We start from the raw sequence: 10,588 nt of genomic DNA, 5'->3' as shown, positions 1-10,588 counted from the left end.
TGCAAGATAGAGCACACCCCCCCCCCCAAAAAAAATCATATTTTTTTAATATTCCTTAACAGTTCAAGCTATTCAATCATTATGATGTTCGGACCTGGAAATAATTAGAGAGTAAGAGAATCTAAGATAACTATAAATGCAAAGCTGCAACAAGTTTAAAGATAAAATAGTCAAACATACGAAATGAAACTGCAAACAAGGGGATATGCTGATACAAAAATAAAGAGTAGGGGCACGTGAACAGAATAGAATGGCAAGGAATGAAATGGAAAAGAAAGGAACATGACATTAATAGAATGATATTGTTCTCTTCTCTTTTTTGAAATCAGAATGTCTCCTTTTTTAGTCTCACATCCAGAGTTCTATTAAAGAAACACAAAAAAATAGAACTCATAAGAATATGCCCCATCTTGACCTAACATCTCTACCAAATGCTACCTAGAATGTTCTTCAGTTATAACTTATAAATCACAGTGAAACATAAAATTAGCTTGGTTATGAAACACATGAACTTATCCAAACAACTCCAATTCAATTCAACAATGACTAAACACTTACGTTTTAGATAATGCATCAAAGATGCTCTGTGCCTCGGTGGTAACACCAACTCCGATCCTTTCAGCATCTGCCTCTGCTTGTCTAGAACCAAAATCATTTCAAATCACACATTTGTTTCATCAAAAGAAAACAAAACTACAAATGTGCTGTTTGCTAATAAGCTTAGATACTTAGTATGATACAGGGAATATTTTGAAATTCAATATATGATATAGTCTAGATACATTAACAAACTTTTATTAAAAAGTAAAAACATACATTTCATATAGATGCAGAATAACTGTAAAGAGACATTGACCATTTCTCATTATTACATTGTAATCATGATGATCACAATTTACAAAAACATACTTGTAACCACAACAAAAAGACACAGTTTCTGTATATACATTATTTCCTTCATGTCATAACATGAACAAAAACATCTGTAGTACAATTCAAAACCATCTTTACTAAATTACTATCTAATGGTAGGTGCAGTGATTTAAATTGCAGCCGCATCACATGATGTGACCGCAATATTGCAGTTGCGGTGACCACCACAACCGCATCACACCACAATTGCATAACACATCGAATCACAATCATGCAGTTGCATCGGACTGCAGCACAACCGCATTGGACTGCAACGCAACCGCATCATACTACATTTGGGCCGCATCAGATCGCATTAAATTCAAAAATATATTTTAATCATACAATAATTTACACTGCAACGGCCGCAATCCGCATCGCATAGGCCACAATCGTAGTAACCGCAACTGTGTCTGCAATCACGACCGCAACCACAATTTAAATTACAGAGTATTTCTTGTATACATATCTGAAAGTATAGGATACTAATATTTTTCCGTTCTTAGAGTACCTGGGCATCATAGGCAAATAATCGTAATCTGGCTTTTGGGATGGAAAGGGAACAAAATGGGGAAGGAGGCTTGTAAAGTGTATTTAATGACTCTCCAGCCTTCTCCTTTCATCCTTCCCCAAAAATCAACTCACAAACAAACAAATCACGAAGAAATACATATATATTTTGGATACACTACAGAAATACACTTGTGGACCTTCTCACACAACTGTAGTGTAATTCATGTTTCTCAAACAGAAAATTGAAAAAAAGCAAAAAAAAAGTTATTGCAAGAGAAAAAAGGAACTACCTGATCGCGAGTTCTTCCCTAGTTTGGAGAGCGGTGAGGTCGAGGAAGCAGTTATTAGGGTCAAGTGGGTCATCAGCTTGACCCAAAAAGGTGAAGTCTTTGATGTAATTAGTTTTCAACAACCGAATATTTCGACGAGGTCCATGTTTGAAACCTTCCTGGAGTACCAAAATGTTTGAGGGGCGGTCAAAGGTTACAACTTGGCCTTCGAATTCGTCACCCAATGTTGTCCTGATCGATAGCATGCACCCTACCGCCAACTCCTCTAAGTTGTTGTTGCCGCCATCCATCATCGCCATTGCACTTTGCTCTCTCTTGGGGTTAACCCTTCTTCACTTTTTTGGTTTAGCTTTTCACAGGAAAAAAAAGAGATTAGAATCTGTTTAGATAGGCATTGGAAGAAATAAATAAAATTAATTCAAGAAAATAAGAGAGAAGTAAATAAAAGAAAATTCTCATTCCGCCAATAGATTTTTTTTGACATTTTGCGAATAGAGTTATAGGTTAAATATGTTTTATATAGATTGTGCTACTTGGATTATGAGATTACAATATGTAATTTACAAATTGAAAAAAATTTAATAAAAGTTCATGTTCATAATTAATTTTGATTTTAAAATTGAGTATTCTATAAATAAACCTCATTAGTTTTATGATACAATGATAGATTTATTTGAGAGAGAGGGTAAAATGGAGAGTATTCTCTATTTAATTTTTGTTTTAGAAAATTTGTTATTTCATCAAGAAATTTTGCATTTTTTAAGATATGGGTATAATTTAGTGTTTTGGTTTATTTTTTAAAAATATTTTAAATTTTATATCTATAATTAACTATATTTTGAATATTGATTAATTATTAAAATGATACTAATCATGAAGTAAAATAGGTAGTTTATTGTCTAATGAAGTTAAGCCTTAAAATAGAAAAAAATTATCGAGATCTTGCCAAAAGTAATATATCATTGTGGAATCTGATGACTCAAGTTTGTTTGATCTAGTAAAGGCTTTGTTCGATCCAATCGAACATGAAATTGTGTTTGTGGGGTTGTAATATGTTGAGCAAAGCTGGTATTTGAGGCTTCAAAATTATCGAGAACCCCTCCATCATGGTAAATCAAATTCATCTATTTAAGTTAATAATAAAATTAAATGAACATAATCTACTGAATAATTTAAACTTAGCATTAGTAAACACAAATAATACTATAAGGATTTTCCACAATTTCTCCATTAGTTAAAAGTATTAAACACTTTCTCATACAAATATTTTTTCCTCTTTAGTCTCTAATGGCCAATTATTTTTTCTAGATCAAGGTTTTTTTGGCTATAAACATTCCCAAACATTCATTATTTATCAAGCCTATTTAGGTCCTATATTCTCAAATAGAGTTTTAGTGTTGATCTCTTACAAGTCACTGAATGAAGATTTGAATATATAACGTCACTTAAGTCTAGGATTCATTAAAAAAATATCTTAATATTTATAAACATAAACTCTCATTTTTTTTCTCTATTAGCTGGAGTTATCTTTTGTAAAATATATTTTAATGTAGTTCAGCTATAATTCTATATAAATAGAAATTATATACAAGAATGATTGTCACTATCTCTTATGATTTGGTATTTCTCTTATTGTATTTTCTCGTGTGTTGACCTTGTTGGATTCTTCTTCCTTTTATAAATGAGTTTCAATGAATTCAAAAGAATGTTTCAGTTGATTTGAGAAACTGTTCTTTTATAGTAAACATTTAATTTGTCATGCTCGACATCTCGCCTTCTGCGATTAGGAGGAGGTAATATAAATACTAAGATTTCATCATCTCCCTAAATTGGAGTTGCCACCACATTTTTTAGAACAAAATGCATAAAACCTTCTTTATGACCAATTAAGATAATTCTGGTCTTTGATTCGAATTTCAAATGTTCAATAGTCGATTACGGATCAGGAAAAATATTATCATCTAGTTCGTATGTACTACTAAGACAATATCTCCATTAAGAACATAGATCTAGCCCTAAGCTTTTTTAAATATTTATTTTTTATATTATTTTTCATTATTATTTATTAAAGGGTTAAACTTATATTTTTTATTTATATGTCTTGCAAAAGTTTCTCATGATCTTATGTATTCATAGTTGCAACAGAAAATAAAATTTCACGTAATTTTTGGGTAAAAAATTGTTTTATAGGTTTGAGTGATTTTTAATTATATAAAGATTAATAGAAAATAACAATGTCAAATGTGACCTATCATCCACACTTCGAAGCCTATTTGTATGTTATATAACTAATGAAAATGTTAAAATTTTGTGCGCCAAATGATTTTTTTTAGGAAAATGAGAAGATAAAGACTTGATTTTCATTAAATACATTTGTGAAAAAATTCTTACATATTATGTATCTTTTTTTACTCTCCAAAATTTAACTTAAAAAAAATCCCTAGTTAGAGTACTCTTTAATATCTTTTACTATAAATCACACTACTCTTTTCTCTAGCTAAAAAATTGTGACAAAAACATGAAATAAGCCACGATTTAAAAACGATGGAGTCAAATATGCATAGTTTCTAAAATCCTAAAAATTGTAAAGGGAGATCGTGGTGTCCTATTAGAATCTGCATTAAGTTCAAGATGACTTGTGGAGTATGATCTACCATTGTAGTTTAATGTCCAATGTTATTATAAAAATTCAATGTATCCCTATAATGTATTTTATGTAGTATTTAATGAGATTTAAAGTGTTAGGTATTAGTGGATAGAACACACTTAGAAGGGGGGTTGAATAGGTGTCGCGATTACCAATTACCACTTTTTGCACCGAAACCCTATTCTGGAAAAAGCCTCAGTTAATCGATTAACACTCTGTCTTAATCGATTAACTCACAGAAAACAGCAAGTTGCCGAATGGCTTATTGTTCAGTCACTCACCGATAATCAGATACAGATAAAACAAATATGCTCGAACAAAATTAAACTCAGTATATCAAAGTTATAATATCCAAATTATTAGCTAAAATTAGGCAATATTACAACTTGAAAAGTAAAAAGATTAAGGATAGAAAAAACTTGCAACAAGGAATTTTATCCTGGTTCATTTGCGGGTTCACTTGCAAGCCACATCCATTCTTCCTCTTCTGATCTCGAGACATTTTCTTCACTAATATTGAAACGAATGTATTTTTATATGCACACTTCCAATACACAAAATTAGATGTTCCCTTCTTGAATCCAAGAACCCAATTTCTTGGTTTGACTCACCTAATCGCCTAAGAAAACCTTTCTTACGTTCTAGCCCCAGCCAAAAAAACGTTCTAAACTCAAGACCTCTAAGTCTTGGTGAAGACGCACTGAGTCTCTTTGGTGGTACGACACCAAGAGACGACTTCCCTTTTTACAACACAAAAACAATACAAAAAATAGAGTATTATCAAGCACAATGTAGCTCAAAATATGACAATGAAAACTCAGCTAAAAACCCTATACAAGACTCACAAGTAAGCATGAATATGTATGAGTTAATTGATGTACGAAAACAGAGGATTTCTATCCTGGAATTCTTCTAAAGAAGTGCAAGAGAAGATAGCAGAGGTTAACACATTAATCTCATGCAATTACATCACAATTAAACCCTAAACATGATACTATCTCTCACTATCTCACAATGCATTTCTCTCTGCCTAAAATGACACAAATGAGCCCGACAAATATGCAACTAGAAATTCAAAAAATAAATGCATGATCTCTTGATGCAAAACCTAAAAACACAGTTTATATAGAAATCATTTCTAATACCAATTTAATCAATTAAGTGCCCTTTTAATCGATTAACGGCCTCTTGAGAATAATTATTTTCAGGTATTTAGTTATGTGTTAAAACTGAATTCACGTTAATCGATTAACTCCTCCCTTAAGCGATTAACTGACATATTTTTCAGCTAAATGGTAAAATGTTAAACTACATATATGTTATGCTTATCAATTATACATATTTTACCAATATTTTATGTCTAAGATGCGCAAATAACATGTATGATTAATGCATGAACATATAATAATTTAGATGGCATGTCTCATGTAACTGATTTAATTATTTTTAAAACTTGTGAAAATTGCACCTAGGTTTACCTAACCTAGACTCAATATCTAGGACACACATCTAAGACTCTAAAATTGACTCTTGTAAGAACCTAGTCTAGATATGAAATCCTTGAGTCCATGGCATGTTGATTTTTGAGCCATCTTCAAGCTTTCAATGAATCCTTGTCTTCATCAAAACATAAGCAATTTATTAGTGCAACACTTTGACACTTGCACTTTCAGTCTCCCCTTCTTTTATGATGACAAACTCAACACCAAATCTTGTTTTGATGCATAGCTTGATGATGGTTATAAAATGTATGGTTGTTAATTTCAAAGTTAAAGCACATAGCTGGACAATAAAAGCTGAATATTATTTACAACCTGCAAATTTACATCAAACAACAAAGCAACCTTTCTCCCCGATTTGACATTATCAAAAGGATAAATGAATTAATCTAGTCAAAAGTAAGAAGAGTTATATAATGAAATCAAAACTGTAATCAATCAACTAAATTTGGGGTTTCAATTAATTAACCATTTGAAGGAAGCTTGAACAAGTGCACATGTTTACAAGCATTTAATCGATTAAGAGCATAAGTTAATTTATTAAATTGACAGAATACAATAAATGAAAAAGTTTAATGGAATGAAAGGTTATACAATGACCAATTGAGCATAGAATGATCAAGCATTATTATGACAACATGTATACAACAGACTCAATCAAACAAAATAGATGCAGATAACCAATCATGGTCAAGTACCATTAAACATAATTCATATTATATATGACATAGATATGCATATGATATAAGCTATATAATACAAAACCAATAGCAATTAAAGTTCAATCTCATGCATACCAAGTGATAAATGTTCAGTAAAAGTAGATGGGGACTATTACAACCCAAACAAAAGCAAAGAGAAATATGTCTCAAGAGTAAAAAACACCAAAATACATGAAAATTAGCCAATAGAAGAACTAACCCAAAGGCAACCTATGGTTTAAGGTCTTCTAATATAAGGATGCGGAGGAAGGTCTCTGTCAGGAATTGTCAAACTACTATCTCCGTGAATGAGGACTCTCAGCTTCTCAAATTCTGCACAAAACCTATCATTTTGTGCTTCAACAGTGTTTTGAACAAAGCTCATCATAGATTGATAATGTTTATCAATGTAGGCGACTTGACGTTCCTCAAATTGCTCCAAGTCTGTATGCTAAGAGTCCTTAAAAGACTGAAAATGTAGATCCATTCTATTATTCAGCCTTTGCTCCATTGCATCCAACTGAGCTAATCCAAAGGATGGTACCTGTGGTGTTGTTCCAGACGATTCCCTCTGAGTTCCTGCATTATGCTGATATGTTCTTGCTTGATCCTTATCTCCAGATAAGTCCAAATTCACAGTAGTGTTGTAATCCTCTTGGTATTACCAAGTATTTTCATACTTGTGAATACCCATCTTGTGGATCAAACTTTCACCAACCAAGTGATATTTATTGGATGAATCCATGATGGTGGTATCAGACAAATCCATATGCAGATAATCGATGATCCTCGAAATGAATATACTATAGGGAATCAGCTTGGATTTTGATGTCGATACACTATACATGACCTTTAAAATCTCCTCAGGCCAATTAATCATAACATTTTCCTTGACAACATACACAAACCTTAAATCATTCAAAGAGGGCTATACATGATTTGTGTTTCTCTGAACTAAGATGTACGCTATTAGATAGTGCAATAGTCTATTTTCCACAGATAATGACCCAGCTTTTGTTAATTCTCCTTGGATATACAGATGAGGACCTCTCAAGCAAGACTTGTAAACCTCAGCAGCATCGAATGAATTATTGACCCAGTCACAATTACCAATGCTAGCAGCATTGGTCGATAAACCTCCCACATTCATGAAAATATCATCACTCAGCTCAAACAACTTTCCAGAAACCATAAACGAATACTTGTCATCCTTGTATCTAAAGTTGGCGTAAAATTGTCTAACCAAGGCCGGGTAAATATTTCCCTTTAACTCTAAAAAGGTGACAGGTCCTTGAGCTTGCATACCTTGCGGAAATTCAAAATTTTGTTCCTCCATCCAGGTTAGATCGGCATACCTGATATAGGTTGGTTTTCTTCCCTGAAACTTTGACAATCGAGTCTCCTGCAGTATGAGAGAGTAGTAGGGATCTCCATGGTCCTGCCTCACATTCGGATTTGGTGGTGAAGGAATGGGAGTCCTTCGTGGGCGTTGAGCAGTTGTCTTAATCCTTTTTTACTGTCGTCTTTCCATTTGAATGCAAGAACCGAGTTGAAGAAGGATTTTTGGGGGGAACCTAACCTTAGTTTTTGGAAATGGGAAAGTGGGGTTTCCTTGACCAATTTGAGAGGGAATGAGATGAAATGAAGTATAATGTGGGTAGAGGGTGAGGTTTATTCTTCTTTTTGGCTAAGAAATCAGATTAGAGTAAATTACACTGACACCCCTAAGTTTTAGCGAAATTACACAAACCACCCCTCACTTTTCTACACCTACACAAACCTCCTAAATTTTGTACTTTCATTACATTCATCACCCCTGCATGAGACATAAGTGTACTTTTTTGAACAAAAAATGTGATAAATGCAATTAAGTTAAACAAAACATGGTATATTGTGGAGACAAGTCCAAATAATATAGGAGTCGATACCTCTTTATTATTTTTGGTTCGTTAAGATATAGTATAAGAGCGATTTAAATAATATCTCTTTAGAATATTTGATGCATCTTGTAACCAAAAATAATAAAGATACATTGATTTGTATATTATTTGAATTTTTCCTCACAATATACTATGTTTTGTTTAACTTAATTACATTTATTACGTTTTTTGTTTAAAAGATTACACTTATTTCTCATGCAAGGGTGATTAGTGTAATGATAGTATAAAAACTAGGGGAGGTTTGTGTAGGTGTAGAAAAGTGAGGGGTGATTTGTGTAATTTCACTAAAACTTAGGGGGTTTTAGTGTAATTAACTCTTCAGATTATGTTGTTGCCTTAGAGATTTTGAGAGAAAAGGGGATAGAGAGGTTTTGAAAAAATGGCAAAAACGTTTATGGTTCTAATTTATCTACTATCGTTAATTGATTAAAAGTAGTGCTTAATCGAATAATCATAATTAAAATTCCAGATTTTCAGAAAAATGAGCTTAGGTAATCGATTAAGGTGGAACGTTAATCGATTAGATTTCATGGAAAATAAAGTGTTAGCTATTGGAACTCATTTTAATCGATTAAGACTCATGGTCAATCAATTAACATACATCAGATTTGTAGAATCAAGAAGGTTTTTGAGTTTTAGAAGCATGCAAAGATTTCTAACATATATCAAGCAATTTTAAGTAGCCTGTTGGGAATGCTTGAAATATGTTATTTTATTAGTCCCACATTGTCTAGTATTGGAACATAGTAGAGTAACCAATGTTATATATTGGACTCAGGTCCCTTGTTATAATGTGCACCAGATATAAGTAGGGGTGTAAGCGGTTCCGGTTTAAACCGCGAAACCGATGGAACCGAACTAAACCAAACCGCAAAATGTGGTTCGGTTTTGCGGTTCGGTTCGGTTATTTATTTAAGGAACCGTTTATATTCGGTTCGGTTTATGGTTTTAGAATTTAGGAACCATTAGAACCAAACCGAATCGAACCGCATATATTAAAGAAATATATACTAGGGATTAAGAAATAATATTTTTATTATTGTTTAAATTCTTCAACCAATTTTCTAGCTTAAATTATCAATTTTTGTGTGAATTGTAGTGTTACATATGTTACTAAATTGTTATTAAGTTAGTATTATATATGTTATTAGTTACTAAAATGTTTCCTAATGTCTTATGATTTGGAACATATTTTCCAATTTTTGTGATATTAAGTTTGAAACCAACATATATCATATATTGTTATACATGTATCGTTACATGTGTTACTAATTATGAAATGTAAGGTTATAAATGTAACTATTATATATTTTACTAATTGATATATATGTTACTAATCATGAAGTGTATTGTTATATATGATTCATAATTTTTTATAATAACAGTAGTAATGTTTATCCTTTCATGATAAACAATATTTCTTGTAGTACATTTTGAATTTTCAATTGATGAAATATTTTTTTTATAAAAAGTAAATGTAAAAACTGAGGAACCGAACCATTCAAGAGCGGTTCGGTTCAGTTCGGTTCTCATAGTTAAAGTTGTGGTTAATTGAGAGGAACCAAACCATATGTCTTTGATCGGTTCGGTCACTAAAATACACCAAAAACCGAACCGAACTGAATTTTTACACCCCTAGATATAAGCACCAAATAGAAACATTCCATGGTCAGGTGGGCCCGTGGGTGTGCTAGGGTTTGTAATCCTTATTCTCTAATAATATCTTGGTAGCCGCTTAGCGCTCCCGGGGACATAGGCACAACTGGCCGAACACCATTAAAAAATTCCCTTGTTTCTTCTCTTCTAATTACTTTATGCCTTTATTTGATTACTTATGGCCAACGCTGTGCAACGACCGCTTCTGCTGCACCAACAATTGGTATTAGAGCCAATTGGTAGTTGGCTCTTAACCCAGACGTCAGATAATGGCTAAAGAGGGTGAATGCATGATGGTTAGACAAGGTGCGTCAAAGATAATGGCAAAGATAGAGTAGATGAGTTGAAGGAGAAGGAAACATGGCAAAATTGTAGTGTGGGCGATGTATGTGTTGATCCAGAATCCCATAAATTCATGTATTGGGTTAGG

The 10,588-nt window shown here is 32.5% G+C and overlaps 1 protein-coding gene and 1 long non-coding RNA gene across 2 annotated transcripts in view; one reads left to right on the top strand and one right to left on the bottom strand.

The window, feature by feature from the left end:
- LOC109327155 (protein LSM12 homolog) overlaps positions 1-2,100 on the bottom strand; it is a 13,066-nt gene extending 10,966 nt beyond the window's left edge. The window contains exons 1-2 of the mRNA XM_019560215.1: positions 1,716-2,100; positions 559-639 (exon numbers count right to left, since the gene is read on the bottom strand). Coding sequence (XP_019415760.1) covers positions 559-639; positions 1,716-2,014 — 380 coding nt within the window. The 5' untranslated portion in view covers positions 2,015-2,100. The remainder of the gene's footprint in view (positions 1-558; positions 640-1,715) is intronic.
- Positions 1-10,048, top strand: part of LOC109327156 — an 11,377-nt gene extending 1,329 nt beyond the window's left edge. The window contains exons 2-3 of the long non-coding RNA XR_002105323.1: positions 2,239-2,241; positions 10,038-10,048. This is a non-coding gene — a long non-coding RNA (uncharacterized LOC109327156). The remainder of the gene's footprint in view (positions 1-2,238; positions 2,242-10,037) is intronic.

This window comes from Lupinus angustifolius, chromosome LG14 (genome assembly GCF_001865875.1).
Source record: "Lupinus angustifolius cultivar Tanjil chromosome LG14, LupAngTanjil_v1.0, whole genome shotgun sequence".
NCBI lineage: Eukaryota > Viridiplantae > Streptophyta > Magnoliopsida > Fabales > Fabaceae > Lupinus > Lupinus angustifolius.
This window is presented reverse-complemented; position numbering and strand designations above follow the sequence as displayed.